Genomic DNA, 18,673 nt, shown 5'->3' with positions numbered 1-18,673 from the left:
GTTGAATGATTGAGGTAGGTCTTGCCTGGGTGGAGATATGTCCTGCAGGTAAACGTTATCGTTTTCCCTGAATCATCGGGTGTGGAATCATTCATTCATTCATTCATTCATTCATTGGGCATAGCATGAGGTGGCATTGCCCCTTGCCATGAGATGTTATGTAAGTAATATTACCATTGACACAGCAATCAGGATTGTGGATTTTGGCCAGGATTTTTTCTCAGTGATTTTAAGATTGTTGTGTTAAAACAATTATGATGCCTACATCATGTCATCAATGACATGATTATGGTTTTACACACTTGCACAGGTGATGTTCCACCTGTGATGGAAGTTTTTTGTCATTCATATCAACGAATGTAGAGAAAATCAAAATTGTTCTGTGCAGACAGACAAGCATACGGACTTAAATGTAAGGTCCTCTTTTTTGATGGAGGTAATAGGATGAGTGGGAAGCATATTTTCGCTCCTTGGAGGGCCCCCAAGAAGCGGCATTGTGTTTCCTGCTTGTGAAATGAGGAATCGGGCTGGATTGAGCTAAATGGTGTTCTGTTGAATTTTATTAGGACTTTTTTTGCCTGATGTTTTTTTGGTAGTTGTGGGTTTGGAACAACATATTATTGTTCCTTTGATAGAGCTTGTGATTTACCATTCTCTTACAGGCTCCTTTGTAAGATTTGATAGGGAAATGGATTAGAGTGGACAAATACTTTTTCATCGGTTAGACCTTTTGGCCGAACTTTTGAGTTAGTTTTCAAAATTGAAGGTGGACCAAATTGGAAAAGGGATTATGGGAAAAGGGATTATGAAAGGGGATTATTAAAAAGGATTTATGTCTTTCAATCCTGACAAATCTCACACTCTTACGATGTCTCTCCGAAAAGACTGACTGGACAACCCTCCCATCCACTTTCTGAATAATCCTCTCCAAGAAGTTCTGTCACTCAAGCTTTTGGGTCTCACTATCTGCCATGATCTTTCCTGGGAAAACCACATTTCAAATCTGGCCTCCAAAGCCAGTCGCCAAATGGGCATCCTCCGTCGTGCGAAGTCCTTCCTTGGCACACCTGAGCTCCTCACCACATACAAGGCTTTCATCCGCAGCTCAATGGAAAACTGCTCTCCCTCTGGGCTGGTGATCCTGCCTCACACCTAGCTCGTCTTCACGCTGTTGAAACCAAAGCATTCAGAATCATTGGAATCTCCCACGATGAAGCTAACTCCAAGGGCCTCTCACTCACTCACCGCAGGCAGGTTGGTGGTCTTTCCGTATTCTACCGACTCCTCTCTGGCCTTGCCCCCCCCCCCCCCAGCTCTCTCTGGGCTCTGTCCCGCAAATATTCCTACAGGTCGCACAAGATCTGCCTGCAACCCTCTTATGGTTAAACTGCCAAAATCAAGACTCTCTACTCACCTTCACTCCTTCATTCCTCTTTTCTCCCACCTCTGGAACAAACTCCCTCACTCTCTTCAATCCCACTCCACCCTCCAGGTCTTTAAAACAACTGTTCACCACCGTCTCTTATCTTCCCCCATCCAAAACCTTGATCTTTTCTATCCCCGCTAATTTCACCCCAAATCCACTTTTTTTAAATACCAACTTCTGTCCTGGAAGTCCTTGGTGTCCTTGTGTTTTATACTTCTCCCACCCCCCCCCCCCCCTTCCCACGCCACCTCCCCCCAAGCCCTCTCTCTCCCACACATCTCCCTGCTCTTAAATGTTGTGTGCTCTCAAGTGTTTGTGTGCTTCCCCTTCTCTTGTCTTCCGCTCCCTCTTTTTATATATTTTGTTTGTCTGGTTGGTTTGTTTGTGAAGTAAATGTCAGCTCTTTCACGAGCCTCGATTCAGTATACAAAAAAAAATAAAAAATAAAAAATAATGCATGTTGTCTTTTAATTGGTTTAAAAGTGAATTCTTAAAAAAGGAGCATTGACATACTTAAATTGAAATCAGAAGATTGTGATAATAAACTAGATTTTTTAGAGGAAGATGATTTTTGATTTTGATTTCATTTTTGTTTTCATTTTTAATTTCATTTTTGTTTTCATTTTTTTTCATTTTTGTTTTCATTTTGATTTCATTTTTGTTTTCATTTTTTTCATTTTTTGAGTTTGATTTTGATTTCATTTTTATTTTTGAGTTCATTTGAAGATAGTTTGATTCATTTCATAGGGAAAAACAAGATCAAAGGTACCAGTGCTTACCCGTACCTTAGAAATATTTATTAAGATCAATTATTGTTAATATTTATTAGAAATGTGGTCCCCAGTACGGAGATCGACTGTGCAAGTATACAAGACACAGGTGTACAAGACCCAGCTGTAAGGTAAACATCCGTCTTTTGTCATCTGTACAGTACGATGCGAACCTGCTTAGTTCTTCCCAAATTTACAACAAAAAAAATTAATTTTTTCCAAATTTTTTTCTCGGTAAATTCCACGTGTCCAAAGAACCACTAATAGACCGCGTTGGTCGTTAGAGAAAGGGTGCTGTGCTCGTCCCTGTCATCTAATCATGACAATTCTTTTCAGTTTTTGTCTATGTGCTATGTGGTAGGTGGGCAACACCACAAGGTATACCTCTTCAAGGTGTGCGGAAAGCCCCGGAACATTTCAGAAATGGTATCATGACAAAAAATTTTGTCAATTTTTTTTTTTTCCTCTCGGTAAATTCCACAAGTCCAAAGAACCACTAATAGACCGCGTTGGTCATTAGAGAAAGGGTGCTGTGCTCGTCCCTGTCATGTAAACTGAAATGGGGTAATATTGTGCAATATGGTCGACCTTGTGTATTTTGTTGTTTATTTTTGTGTATTTTTTTGTTTATTTTTGTGTATTTTTTTTTGTATTTTTGTGTATTTTGTATATATCTCACGATTGATTCCAGTTAACGTCCTGCGATGGATGTCCTGCGTCCAATATCTGCTCGTTTCGTTGGTTCACGATTCCTAATTATGTCGATTTCCCGTTAAATATAATGGTTGAGATCCGTTATTTCGATTGGTTATAACAATAGAACGAGCAGACAGACGGATGGTCACCGACATCAACAAAAAGCGATTTTTAAAAACGGATATCCGAGGGTTTACGATTTTTTAGCGATAATGAGGGACTTTTTTCGATAAATAGCGATTATTATATGCAATTTTTACGATTTTCTGTAAATGTGTACTTTTGCTGTGTACTTAATTACATGCGATAGACATCCGCTGCGAGAGGTAGCGTTCGCGAGTGCTTGCAAAGTGTGCTGGAGCGCCGCGGCAAGTCATTGAGTGGGAGGGAAAAACAAAAAAAACAAAAAAAAAACAAGCGCTAAAATCGGCTGGTTCGATTTTATGACATAAATTCCCTTTGTGGCACGAACTCGCTTTGCATCGGTAAATATGGTTTTGCACCTCAATGGACTGCTAACCCGAGCGAGCTGCTCCACGCACAGTAACGCGCGCGCGCGAGGCAAATACACGGACCGATGCTGTGTGCACGGTCGGACACACGATACATATATACAGGATTTTTTTTTTTTGAGTTAATTCTTTGTCTCATATTTGCCAATTAAAAATGTGGTATTGGGGAGCATTTTTGGCAAAACAATTTTTCAATTTACAAAGTTTGGAATGATTGCTTTGCAAAATTAAAATTTTTTTGGGGGAACCAAGTGACAAGAGTCACATGATGATCAGGTGGGAATTTCAGACTATTGTTTTGCATGATTGATAGGTCAGTGGTTGACTGACATGTAAATGGGTGTGTTGTCAAATTCGGATAAATTATTGTGGGAACTGAAAGGGTAATTTCAATGTGACATTATGGGGGTTTTCTAAGAATAAACTTTTTTTTCTATTTGTGCGTTAGCGTTTCTAAAATTAAAGGACAAATTTTATGAAATAGAAATAAAATTGACACCCATCTTGATCTGCACATAATGGTTCCAATGTAAATAAATATACATCATGCATGAGTTTAATTTTTTTTGGGTAACAATGTTTGTGTTTTTGTTTTTTGTGTGTTAATCTTACAAGATTGTTGAAACCAACAATGTGCTTGTCTTGACATAGATAGTTTCATGTGGATGGGATCGAATATCCAGAGAATCCATAAAATAAAATCGAAATATAATTTGATGACGAAAATTATCTCTTTTGTCAAGGGAGATGGAATATAAAGATTTGATGTGCTGAGTTATGAGCAGCCATTAATTAATAGTAAAGAATAAATGTGAGTAATCTTGGGATGCCATTTTTGATAGAATTTATATGAGAATAAAAGCTATTTATGGATACGAGCTTAATTTTAAAAATGTGGGAGTACAAAATTAGCCAAATTTGGAAGAGGTCTTACACTGATTTACCAGAGTACTCTGCTCATGGAATTTTTGATATATATAAAAAATTAACTTGAATTCTATCAGCATATAAATTGTGCTGTATGTATGGATGTGTATTAGGCGTATATGATATGGGAAAATAGTAAAGAAAATCTTGCTGAATTGAACTATTGTGGGTTTTTTTAAACGGAATGCATTGTGAATCTTAAACCAAGGGGCAGACATGAACGCGCTGTTACGTTATTTAACCTCAGAACGCGATGTTACGTGTACCTGCAACACATTTGTTAATCTGGCACACCTATATTGGCATACTGGTGTCAGTAGTACTCACTAGTTGCATAGAAATGGATGAGCAACAGTTAAGGGGGTTGGATTACTTACTTGGACTTGGAAAAAACACTTACTTGGATATTTTCGAGAAAAGTAGGGGTTTCAATAAGTGGTAGCTGTACACATGGGATTCATCAAATTAAGTTTTGGAGTTCAAACAAAGTCACTGGTTAACAGAAGGAGAATGGATAGTAAATAATTCTTAGATGCTGGGTAAATTAAGTGAGATATTACAAAGACTTATAAGAGCTATTGTTCTTCCTTACAGCGGTTGAAAAATAGATCCAAAACATATAAATGAATGTGACAGGGTTAACATCCTCAATTTGAATACGTAATTTAATTGTGGGTAAAGGAATTAATTTATCGTAGTGGATTGTTAACAGCAGCCTGAAATGTCCTGAGAGTGTGCATCCATATAATCAGAAATCCCAGATTTTTAAAGTTTGGTAGAGGTCTTATGTGGAGGAATACTTGCTTGGTAGATAAAAAAAAAAGGTACTGCGTGTTGGCAGCCTCTATACAAGGGGAAAGGTGACCCTCTGGAGTGTGGCTCGTACCGAGCGATAAAGTTATTGGAGCATGGAATGAAGGAATTGGAAAGGGTGTTGGAGAGGAGGATAAGGAAGAAGGTGAAGATCGACGAAATGCAGTTTGGATTTATGCCAGGAAGAGGAACGACAGACGCGCTCTTTATTGTGAGGCAGTTGCAGGAGAAGTACATGGAGAAGAGGAAGAAGTTGTTTCTTGGGTTTGTTGATCTGGAGAAAGCATTCGATAGGGTTCCACGCAAAGTATTGACATGGGCATTGAGGAAGTTAGAAGTGGAGGAATGGTTGATCAGAGTTGTGATGGCAATGTACAAAAGAGCGCGCACAGCTGTAAGGACGAAGGACGGGAACAGTGGTGAGTTTGAGGTGAAGGTGGGAGTGCATCAGGGGTCGGTACTAAGTCCACTACTATTTGTAGCTGTGATGGAGGTGCTGGCTCAGACCGTAAAGGAGGGTTTACCATGGGAGTTGTTGTATGCAGATGATCTGGTGTTGATTGCGGAAAGTATGGATGGCCTGAAGGAAAAGGTGAACAAGTGGAAGGAAAGTATGGAGACAAAAGGTCTGAAGGTGAATATAGGAAAGACGAAGGTGATGGCAAGTGGTAAAGCATGTGGTGAGGTGGAAAGAACTGGGAAGTGGCCATGTGCTGTGTGCAGGAAGGGTGTCCGAGTGAACTCCATTCAATGTACAATGTGCGCTGAGTGGGTTCATCAAAAATGTAGTGGTCTAAGAGGGTCATTAACCAGTGTGGCAGCTACATTCAAATGTAAGGTGTGCACAGAGGGAGCTGCAGATGGAGGAAATGTTGAGTTGGATCTTGGAGACGGCGTGAAGCTTGAAGGTGTGAAAACATTTTGCTATCTCGGAGACATGCTGAATGGAGAAGGTGGATCAGACTCGGCAACGGTTGCTAGAGTGAGATGTGCATGGAAGAAGTTTCGGGAACTGAGTGGCGTGCTGATGAGGAGGGGGGTGTCATTGAAGCTGAAGGGAAAGGTGTATGCTGCATGTGTGAGAAGTGTTATGATTTATGGGAACGAGACATGGGTCATGAATGTAGAGCAGCAACGAAGGCTGGAAAGGGTGGAAATGCGAATGGTTCGGTGGATGTGCGGAGTGTCGCTGAGAGAGAGGAAGACAAATGATGAATTGCGAAAGATGATGGGAATAGAGCCTGTGATTGATGCTGTGAAGAGGAACAGGTTGAGATGGTTTGGTCATGTGTTGAGGAAGGATGAAAGTGACTGGTTGAGAAGAGTGATGGAAATGAATGTAGACGGAAGTAGAGGACGGGGAAGACCGAGAAAGACTTGGCTAAAGACGGTGGAAGAAGACATGCGGGCAAGGGGGTTAACAAGGAGAGATGCAGAAAATAGGGCAAAATGGAGAAGATTGTCATGGGGACCGCAAGGCTAACCCCCGCTCTTGCAGGGAAAATGGCCTTAAAATGCATGTTGTTGTGTTGTTGTTGTGTTGGCAGCCACTTTTGCAGCCATTTAGGCCAAACAAATTGGGAGAAAATTGTAATTAAATACGTAAGTTACAGATGAGTATTTGGGAAGTAAAAAGGGAATTTATTGATTTGGGAGACATTTTTCGAAGGTTTATTAAAGTGTTGCAATATGACAGCTGGTAAGGAAAACTATTGGATGGGGAAAATTAGATCTGTTTATAAAATGAATTTGTTGACCCCTTGAAGTTAATTCTTCGAATCATTGTTTCACTAGTATTTTGAGTTCAAATTGGGAATAGTTTGGTCGAGCTTTGGTTAAAACTTCTGGTTGCAGTATTTTGGAACAAATTGATAAACCATAGGAGGTTGATAAGAATAGAAACAAATGTGGACCCAACATAGGAAGATGTTTATGATGATATGAATAATACCGAGATTAAAAGATTGAATCAAGTAATGTTGTAGATGAGCACAGTAGAGTTAAGATAATGGCATAATGAAAATGTTATGAATTGTGTCAGTTTTACAAGATCAGTGAACTCATATCACCACAAGTTCTGGGAAAAAAAAAAAAAAAACATTAGGGAGGACTATGATAATGATACATTATGCATAGTTTGTTAGCATAATTTGTTGGGAATTAGACATTCCTGTTTGTGATTTTAATCATATACATTCATTTATTAATGCATCTATTTTCTTCAAGTAGTGTTAAAATAACTGCATGAGTTTAATTTTCAAACTATATTGATTTGAAAGCAACTTTAAATGCTATTCTTAGTTTAGTAGTAAAATACATACCTGAATTGGATATTATTCGTGTAAGAGGAACAACAGAAATGAATATAACCTTTTGAATGTTTTGAGGAAAACAATAAATTGTCAAATGTGAAGCTGTTATAATATACATGATTATGGTGATTTCATGTTAAGATGACTCAGTGTGTGTGGGGAGCAGATTTAGATGTGGCTGAGTAAAGGATAAGACCAGATCACATCTCAAATGGAGTGATAACGGAATTGGGAAGAAGTTCGAGAAAGAAAATTTGTGGCTAAAAATTAAGTTAATCTTGGCATACACCCTCCTTCTCAAAGAATGATGAAGACATTCTCCTTTGTAAAATTGGAGATGGATGCTTACCTTCACCAAAGGAATTTTTGTGACCATTTGCCTGGATCACACTGCAACATATGGAAGAAAGGCGATCACTTACTTTTGTTCGAATGCCTCGAACCTTCATCAAGTCAGCAATTGCGGATGACGACATCTTGCCTGCAACTTCTACTGAATGCGGTGACGTGTGTCATTACTCTACCAACATCTGGAGAGCCAGCGTGGAGCTGTAAGTGGACGGATGTGCTTTTCCTCCACAACAGCTGTGCATGATTCTGCTGGAGGCTCCTGGTATGGACCATGGACAACTTGAACACCATGGGCCCAACATCGTTGCGGATGCATCTGGCATCTCTGTTCCACATCTTGCTGGTCAACCAACATCACATCAACACTTGCTCCATACTCATGATGAGTGAGGAGGCAAGTCGACTACAACTGGACGAAGGCCTTGTTCAAATCTACTATGGCTCACAGCAAGAGTGGCAAGGATGATACATGCAGAGCAGGGTCAGTTAATGACTCCGCCCAGCTATCACAACAGTGGAAAATCCTACGCAAAATAGTGTAGGTGCTATGAAGACACCAGAAGAAAATGTTTCATACTTGAATGTCAAGCAAGTGATCAGCCTCTTCTCTTCTTTTCAAACAAAAAGTCAATATTTGTTTTGAAGCAAAATGTATTGCCAAATGTTGCAGATGCTTTATTATTTTAAAATGGTGAATTGAAATCGTTGTGGTGAAGGTGAAAGGTTGTATGCTTTATGCAAATGAATTGCATTATTAATATGGAAAGAGTCAATGAATAAATAAATGTTTTGTGATCAGATTCTTCCAGGATGACGGTGTATGCCTTATGAAAAAATTGGATTACCAAGTTTGTGGTTTGAATATTTAATAAGTTGATGTTTAGATTAATGGTTAATATAAACAAAAATAAAAAATGAGGGATTGTGGGAGTATAGATAAATATATAAGTCATATTTGTCAGGGTGGTTGGATTGTACTGCAATGTAAAGGATTCTCAAGTCATGCAAGGAGGGGGTGCCGGGAGCTTGGAGCAAGCGGTCGGCCATCTGGGGATTAACCTTGTGACCTCGGACACTGCGAGTAGAGGTAGAGTGCTCACTTGGCTCAGATTGTGGATAAGAGTTAATTGTTCCAGATGTCCGAATGGCGCCGGGAAGGCTGGCGTTAAAGTGACTTCGGCATTCCACTGGAGTGAGATGAAAGGAGCAAAGATCTATTTAACCACCATGCTCCGAGAAGAAACTGAACTGGTCATCGGAAGAAGCAGGAGAGAGAGCAGAAGGAAGACGCGCGACGTCACGTCATGTGTTTTATTTTAAAGTTTAACTATATTTTCGTGTAAATATTCGTTGCAAGAGTTTAATAAATCTATATTTAAACTGAGTGAGTTTTCATGAGTCTCATTGAGTTTTGGCTGAGATGTGTCCAAAAAAGGTCACAACAAAGTTCCCTGACACTAACCATATCCCCAACGGACTTAACCGCTAGGCTTGGAGCACCAGCCTAGTATGCCTCTTCCAATAAAACGAATGCATGTACCCAATAATTTGCTACAAACACAACTGCAACCTTTATAAGATACAAAATACAACACCGCATGACACAAATCACGATAACAAACACACAACACAACAAAAAAGCACTTGTCGTGCTCTGCCAAAGGAACTTTTAAAACCTCGTGCAAACCCTAAACAGGAAGTACCTTTTTGGGAAGTCAAAGTCAATGCTATATTTTCCCCACCATCTTTGCTAAGTGCCAGTCTGGTGGTGGTCTGGACATTTGAATACGCACTTGCATGTCCGCTCCTTATTTGCTGGTGCAAACTAGTCGTTGCTTCAGCCAGCCTGTCTGATTGGTTGGTCGGTTCAAAAGAGGAACTGAGAGTGGATCATGGGGAGAGACAATTTCAGAAATCCACCGGCAACAATTGGAGGGATTGTGGAAGGAGAATTTAGAGTTGGAGAGGACAGAATAGTGAGAGAGCCACAGCAATACGATTGAGGTAGAGAAGAAAGTTTGGAGGACAGTGGTAATGATTGGGGATATGAGATCGAGCAATCAAGAGGGGAGTAGTCAAATCCCGCTTTCATATTTGGCTCATTGAACAGCCACGGAGCACACACTCAATCTTGCAGAGGACTTGAAGAGAGTGGCAGGATATGTCTCCCTTCACGAGTCCGAATTTCTACTGCACCATTTTACACACCGATGAATCCGTCGGGATCATTTGACTGTACCCACTGTGACACTTTTTCGATGTTGGCACCATCAGTGCTCTTTCACCTGTATCTACGAGATTGCACCGCCACTGCAGTGATTTATTCCTCTGCTCATTTATAACAAGATCCCTGACAAGTTAAAGTTCCTACTACTTCAGTGGAATGCCAATTTGTTTTGTTTGTGAGTGACTTCACAACAAAACATTCACCAGCTGCTCTTGTAATTATGTATACTAGGGCATTGCCCGTACTATATCTATATCTAAAATTATATCCCCCCCCTCTATTTACATGAAATGGTTTGGTCCAAAGCGAACGGCTTGCGAGTACGGTGACAATCCCCCCCCTCTATTTACATGCAATGGTTTGGTCCAAAGCGAACGGCTTCCGGAGTTTGGTAAAGAAATCGCCATCGCGTGCACAAACGCGCAGGAAAGCGAATGAATCGCAAATTCGGTTTTATTAGTTTTAAAACATAGTTTAACGCCAACATAGTTTGCAAACGTGAAATAAATGAATACGCTCTCAAATGTGCCATCCGAGGCAGAGTGTGTCCTCCACGTTCGGCACACGCGATCGTTCGCTGCTCTCTGATTGGTTGAATCGTTTTTTGGACATAGCTCGGTAAGTAATTGTCCGATTAATATGAAACCTTGAAAAGGCACATCCTCGGGTCCCCAGCAATATACCTGGCAAGTTAAAAGTATATCGGACCCGTGGTTGTCGAGAAACAGCGGTCACAGACAAACAGACGTACAGACGTACAAACGTACAGAGATTACTGGAATTATAGATAGATGTGAACCTTAAATTAGTGGTGTGCGTACACACACCCACACACACATACACACGAGATAACAATCAACAACACACACATCTCGATTTTTCATTTCTGTTCCTCACAATTCTCTCTCTTATTCACACAGACACACACACACCACATACGGGTCATTTTCACGATAGGGGCACAATTAACGGTAAAGAATGTCCGCGGTGAATTTGCCCATTTAAGTACCAGTTACAAGCTGTTTATTGACATATTCAATTAACCACCCATTTTCTTGAATGGAAAAAAATTGTTTGGGTAGCCTTCCTGCATAATTAAATACATAAGCTACTCAAAATGTGTTTTCAATGTCCACACCGTTATCCTGTCCAAACTGCAAACTGTAATTTGAAATCAAAATTTAGTGGTGTTCCTGTGTATTCTGAGAGCCTATACCAATCCAGATCCGTATGGGACTACTTGAACTGAAAGACTTCATGGTAAACTCATCCTTAAGCCCTGCTGTGATTTGCAGTCAAAAGAATAGTCACGGTCCAGGTATGGTAAACCATATGTCTTTACCGTTATCCACTGTGGACAGAAGTGATTTTCTAATTCCCTGTGCGGATAATAGGAGTCTCTGCTGTTGCGCCAAGGACACGAGGTCTTCCGGCAGCCATTTTGAAGCCAAAACGACGTTGAAGAAAGCAGACTGTTTGGCAAAGTGCCAGGGAAGTTTATGATTTCAGAATGTCTCACAAATTCGCCGTCTTTACCGTTAGTCCAGTTCACAAGCTAATTGTGTGGAGACAATGCAGATATACTGAATAGTGACTTAGTAATTGGTATTGAGGTGGATTTTGATGTGAAATGGTAGCAGTGGCGCATCATCTTGGACCCACTGAATGAATTATGTCTTTACCGTTATCTTTACCGTTACAACGTGGGATAACGGTAAAGACACCAAGTTAATGGTAGGGACATTTCAGGTCTAGGTCTAGGTCTAATGGTCAGATTTCCTGCCAGTGTCACTCACCTGTGGAAGTGGAGATATCTTCAGTTCAAGGGCCAAATACAAAGGCCTCCCTTAGTGCGTGAGTAGAATGCAAATTGTCACTTGAGCAGAAAGAACGGTTTCAGCGTCGTTGGCAGGAAAAATATGACATTGTTGTCGATGATCTTGAATCCTCGTCTGCCGAGGATCGCGATGACTACATGTATTGGAAAGCTTGGCGAGCGGCAAAATTGAGTGAACAACAAGCGGAACCGCTGATTGAGCAGGCATACTGTTACTATGCTGTGTATTTCACAATCAGGTCCAAGGGAACCTTCTATATAGGTCGAATGATGGAAAGGGCCGGTGAGGCCATAACCATGAAATTCCTTGAGAGAGTTGGGGATCGGGTGAAATTCAGATATGACTGGCCCAAAAGGGATGATATAGAGTCGGTGTCAGAAAAATGTATTCTGACCAAAGTGAAGTTTGAGGGACCACCCCCATTCGAGCTCAACAATGAGCAGCTGGTTGCGATTCAATGCAACATCCGTGAATTCCAGAGAGTTTGATAATTTTCTTCACTGATGAAGTTATTCAGCGTTAAGGATTTTCTGTATTTTGTTCAGGATTTTCTGTATTTTTTCATGTGGCTATTGTAATAAAGAAACTGGTTAGTTGATATTTCAACCTCCGTTTAAACTTCGATTTTTTTCTGTGGAATAAATACCCGGACATGGAAATGGGAATGCACCAAAGCGCCCGAACCTCGTCATACTCCTCGGCCTATTTCCATACCCTTTACCATGGCGATTATGCGGGCCTATCTTGTTGTGCAGAGAAGCTAATGATCCACCTACATTGTCCTACTACCCAATAGAGCCACACGGGGACATGAGGAGCAGGTCAGTGGAAATATGATTGTGCCACCAAGGGACATAATGGAGTTCAACCTCGGGCCTTAGCCTATAACTGGATTGTCTTTACCGTGTATCCTCTGTTAGTACTATAACATTACGTCTTTACCGTTAGGGCAATAACGGTAAAACAAAAAAACTGTTTTTCAGCCAAACTACCCCAAATCTAACGCTGCTGATTACAGGCAACACTCCTGGACATAAATAGATTTTTTTGAACCACAAATAGATACTGTGAATGCAACTTCATTTCTGCATTTTGTCTTTACCGTTATTGTGCCCCTATTGTGAAAATGACACAATGACACAATGACACAATGACACACACACACACACACACACACACACACACACACACACACACACACACACACACACACACACACACACACACACACACACACACACACACACACACGTCCGATTACTCAGTCCACACCCAGTTTTACTTCATTTAGCATGAATCTCAAACATGCCATGTTATAACTAAGTCTTGTTGACATTCCTAACCTTGGCCAGATTGTTGAGGTGACCGAGTTTGCGCGCGTTGGAGACACCCAGCGGCTTGGCCACATTCTGCAATATGTCACGGAGATTGGCTGCAGGATCTGCAGAACACACAAAATATCACAAACCAAACCAGCGCCGCCATTGTGCATCTACCCATATCCATGCAATGTTTATCATCGCATCAACTTGGATGTCATCCCTAACACTGCCCCCCTCCTCTATTCCTGGTGTGAAGTGTCAGAGCGCTCGGTCCCGAGCAGATCGTGTTCTCCACCTCGGGTTAGGTCCAAGGGCACCGACTCTTCACCGCTGTCATTGCGTCCTGTCGGGTGGAAAGGGGGTTTCGGTTAGGGATAGCGGGACAGGTGAGAATGCCGACCTCCGTACCACCACCAAGGCGAGTGGTGGTTGTACAGGAGGCAACATTTCCCCGAACGTGCATCTTATAAAAGAGCTAAAAGGTCTCGATCGTCGCGGGGACGTCATATATCATTAACTGAGGCGATTGATCATAGATACGTCACGATGAATGCCACATTACACAAATTACGTCATTGCTATGTTTAATTACGTCTAGTATTGTTGTGCTGACTTGCATTATTGTTGTGTGCATTACCGCGGAGCCGGCTGGACAGCAGCGTCCTTCCGCTAAAGCTGAGCGCCATTGCCAACACTCTCGCGAGATTTGAATTTCACAAGATCATTTGCTGCCATTACCAGCACTCTCGCGAGATTTGAATTTCACAAGATCATTTGCTGCCATTACCCACTGATCTGTATACAGATCAGTGCCATTACCAGCACTCTCGCGAGATTTGAATTTCACAAGATCATTTGCTGCCATTACCAGCACTCTCGCGAGATTTGAATTTCACGAGATCATTTGCTTGATTCCCACAGCATTCACTTGCTTCTGGTGATCATTCGGTTAGTTAAGTTGTTTTTTGTATTGCCGGATATCATATATATTCTTCTAAATACCAACTGATTCAATGCGTACTAGTACCCGACTGCAAAGCTGCAATGAGCCGGCGAAGCCAAAGCCTCTTGCCACTATTTTACCCATCACGATAGGTTAGGTAGTTGGTAGCAGGTAGGTGTAGTAGGTACCGTACCTGGTAAGACTTGGTAAAAGAGAAGAGCAGACAGTCCTCCCCAATACCTACATACAATAAATGTCCCAAGAAGCTTAAGGAAGTAACTATACGATGTGCTAGCTTAGGGCCTATTTTAAGAAATTTTAACTGGGCTTAACATACGTTTTCACAGTATGTGTGTAGTCTTCTAACTTCAGTCGCTGTCAGGACTGGTTCTCTCTGGGCACTGCGGCTTCCTCCACCAGAAGAAGTTAGCTTGCAGTAAGATCAGTGCCGACAGATCAGACGATAGCGCCGTTTCAACGGCAATGTGTGACAGTCGTTAATCAAACCGTGTCGATGGCGCTGATTGGCTGACCTAAGCTGATCGCTGATTGGTCAGCTCACAAAATTTCGCAAATTCAGACCTAAAATGACACCATTTGCATTCTGGATGAGATTAAAATTGATAAAAATTTACTTCTTGATTAATTCGGTGAATTCCGTCTCAACTTCGGATATTTCCGGCCGTGAAAAACTATTCCCTACGGCCGCGAGATTTCTAAAAAATAATTATTCGTCAATTTTAGAATATTTGACGCCGTTTTCACCCTCCGAAACGCGTAATAAGCTTTTCAAATGCTCGAATCTCATTGGTTCCGGTGTTTGGTGATGATTTTCGTTGAAGATAACGAGGTTGGTCTTAAAGTATTGTAATTACAAATTAGAGGTGCATAAGATTGTGAATCAAACAAAGACGGGTGAAACAAACTCCTCTTGAACTTTTTTCAATTTGTTATGCATACTTCCGCATCCGCAAGATGGCGGCCTCCATTGAGCGATTTGGTGCGTCAAAGCTTCGAAATTCTCAAGCCAAGGGATCCAGCAAAATCTGGCTTACCAACATAATACGTACGCGTTCATTGACAACACCGGCTTCGCCGGCTACTAGTACCCGACTGCAAAGCCGCAATGAGCCGGCGAAGCCAAAGCCTCTTGCCACTATTTTACCCATCACGATGGCATCAGTGGGTTAGGTAGTTGGTAGTAGGTAGGTGTAGTAGGTACCGTACCTGGTAAGACTTGGTAAAAGAGAAGAGCAGACAGTCCTCCCCAATACCTACATACAATAAATGTCACAAGAGGCTTAAGGAAGTGACTATATGATGTGCTAGCTTAGGGCCTATTTTAAGAAATTTTAACTGGGCTTAATATACATTTTCACAGTATGTGTGTCGTCTTCTAACGTCAGGCGCTGTCAGGACTGGTTCTCTCTGGGCACTGCGGCTTCCTCCACCAGAAGAAGTTAGCTTGCAGTAAGATCAGTGCCGACAGATCAGACGATAGCGCCGTTTCAACGGCAATGTGTGACTGTCGTTAATGAAACCTTGTCGATGGTGCTGATTGGCTGACCGAAGCTGATCGCTGATTGGTCAGCTCACAAAATTTCGCAAATTCAGACCTAAAATGACACCATTTGCATTCTGGATGACATTGAAATTGATAAAATTTACTTCTTGATTAATTTGGTGAATTCCGTCTCAACTTCGGATATTTCCGGCCGTGAAAAACTATGCCCTACGGCCGCGAGATTTCTAAAAAATAATTCTTCGTCAATTTTAGAATATTTGACGCCGTTTTCAGCCTCCGAAACGCGTAATAAGCCTTTTTGAAGTATTTTTTCAAATGCTCTAATCTCATTGGTTCCGGTGTTTTGTGATGATTTTCGTTCAAGATAACCAGGGCCCATGCGGGCCCGGGGAACGAGGTTGGTCTTAAAGTATTTTAATTACAAATTAGAGGTGCATAAGATTGTGAATCAAAAAAAGACGGGTGAAACAATCTCCTATTGAACTTTTTCTCAATTTTTTATGCATACTTCCGTATCCGGAAGATGGCAGCCTCCATGGAGCGATTTGGTGTTTGAAATATTTTTTCAAATGCTCGAATCTCATTGGTTCCGGTGTTTGGTGACGATTTTCGTTGAAGATAACCAGGGCCCGTGCGGGCCCGGGGAACGAGGTTGGTCTTAAAGTATTTTAATTACAAATTAGAGGTGCATAGGATTGTGAATCAAAAAAAGACGGGTGAAACAAACTCCTATTGAACTTTTTTCAATATGTTATGCATACTTCCGCATCTGCAAGATGGCGGCCTCCATTGAGCGATTTGGTGCGTCAAAGCTTCGAAATTCTCAAGGGATCCAACAAAATCTGGCTTTTCAACATAATACGTACGCGTTCATTGACAACACCGGCTTCGCAGGCTACTAGTACCCGACTGCAAAGCCGCAATGAGCCGGCGAAGCCAAAGCCCCTTGCCACTATTTTACCCATCACTGTGGCATCAGTAGGTTAGGTAGTTGGTAGTAGTAGTCAAGTTCACTATGTCAATAAATTATATTTCGTTCAAAATCATGGTAGATTCGCAAACCTATACATTTTTGGAAAGGTTATTGCATAAAGAAACTAAAAATCAATGTTTACATTTGGAGAGATACCTGTATGGCGGCCATTTTTGATTTTCAAAATGGCCACTGTAAAATACATATTTTGTTCTATTTCTGCCTCTAATTACCCTAAAAACTTTAAAAAATATACTAAACCTATATTTTCAGGGACAAGGAATCCAATGAAAGTATCAAATTAGTGCTATGGGGAATGGTAAGACACGAATCAAAGGTTTTGAATTGCAAAATACTGTCTTTATATTCACGATAAGTTGCATAATCAAATACATGTTATCATTTTGTACAGGCAGTTAATAACATCAAAATGTGTCACAATAATTCATATCACCAAACATACACAGGCAGTCAGCAAAATCATATATACACATGCAGTCAGTACAACTTCACATCTACACAAGCAGTCAATGACAAAATATACACAGGCAGTCAATGGCATCAAACATACACGATTACAGAATATGCCATTTAGAGTTCGTCATCACTGTCCTGTGTGTCGTATCCGACAATATAGTCCGCATCGTTTTCACAGTCCGTTCCACACAAGCAAAGGTCGGTCAAATTGATTGGCAAATCGAATTGGTCGAATGGTCGATCGAATCGAATTCGATGAATCGAATCGAATCGAATCGATCGAATTGGTCGAATGGTCGATCGAAACGATTGGTCGAATGGTCGAATTGGTCGATTGGTCGAATTGGTCGAATCGAATTGGTCGGAATTGGCAAATGTAAACATTGATTTTCAGATTTTCCATGTAATAACGTTTCCAAAAATGTATAGGTTTGCTAATCTACCATGATTTTGAACGAAAAAACATAGTGAACCTGACTATAGGTAGATGTAGTAGGTACCGTACCTAGTTCAAAATGACACCATTTGCATTCTGGATGAGATTAAAATTGATAAAATTTCCTTCTTGATTAAATCGGTGAATTCCGTCTCAACTTCGGATATTTCCGGCCGTGAAAAACTATTCCCTACGGCCGCGAGATTTCTAAAAAATAATTCTTCGTCAATTTTAGAATATTTGACGCCGTTTTCAGCCTCCGAAACGCGTAATAAGCCTTTTCTAAAAAAAATTTGAAATGCTCAAATCTCATTGGTGTTTGGTGACGATTTTCGTTGAAGATAACGAGGTTGGTCTTAAAGTATTTTAATTACACATTAGAGGTGCATTAGATTGTGATTTAAACAAAGACGGGTGAAACAAACTCCTATTGAACGTTTTCTCAATTTTTTTATGCATACTTCCGCATCCGCAAGATGGCAGCCTCCATTGAGCGATTTGGTGTGTCACAGCTTCGGAATTCTCAAGCCAAGGGATCCAGCATAATCTGGTTTTCAACATAATACGTACGTGTTTATTCACAACACCGGCTTCGCCGGCTATGAAGATAACCAGGCCCGCGCGGGCCGAGGTTGGTCTTAAAGTATTGTTACAGATCCGGGGGACAGCACTCCCATTAGCAAGGGGGGGGGGGGGGTTAATCCCCTTGTCCTGTTAAGCTGGCCGTCTCCGCCGGTCCTGGAAGTATGACGTCACTTCCGGCCGATGGTACATAGGGTCGTAAGCCCAATTAGTCTTAATACCTAAGTATTACCACCGGCCGTCAGTGAGGAAATACTCCCGCCCGTGCTGCAGCGTAATTGATGGATTGCGCCGAGCGAAGCGAACTGCGGCGCGAGCCGTTAACAATGACTAAACCCGATTGCGAAGCGGTTCAGCCAAAATCGTGCCACAGGTATTCAATCGGGAAATCACTAAAGTGATTGATGAGAAAGAAACCAAAGTAAGGAGGAACAGGTATTTATTATTAACTATTTACACAACCAAAGAAACCAAAGGAGAAGTAAAAGAAACGAAAGTAATTTACAGAAGACACAGCGCAATTCTTAAACAGGCTTAACTTAT

At 41.2% G+C, this 18,673-nt stretch overlaps 1 protein-coding gene across 2 annotated transcripts in view; it reads right to left on the bottom strand.

Annotated features, from left to right (window-relative positions):
* Positions 1–14,023, bottom strand: part of LOC137426480 (rapamycin-insensitive companion of mTOR-like) — a 49,685-nt gene extending 35,662 nt beyond the window's left edge. For both annotated transcript variants that reach the window (XR_013621612.1, XM_078769065.1), the window contains exons 1-3: positions 13,832–14,023; positions 13,490–13,537; positions 13,216–13,313 (exon numbers count right to left, since the gene is read on the bottom strand). Coding sequence is in view for 1 of the 2 variants with exons in the window: in XM_078769065.1 (XP_078625191.1) it covers positions 13,216–13,313; positions 13,490–13,537; positions 13,832–13,880 (195 nt within the window). In the remaining variant the exon portion in view is untranslated. The remainder of the gene's footprint in view (positions 1–13,215; positions 13,314–13,489; positions 13,538–13,831) is intronic.
* Between the last annotated feature and the right edge of the window lie 4,650 nt (positions 14,024–18,673).

This window comes from Myxine glutinosa, unplaced genomic scaffold, assembly GCF_964187855.1.
Source record: "Myxine glutinosa unplaced genomic scaffold, kmMyxGlut1.1 SCAFFOLD_1036, whole genome shotgun sequence".
NCBI lineage: Eukaryota > Metazoa > Chordata > Myxini > Myxiniformes > Myxinidae > Myxine > Myxine glutinosa.
This window is presented reverse-complemented; position numbering and strand designations above follow the sequence as displayed.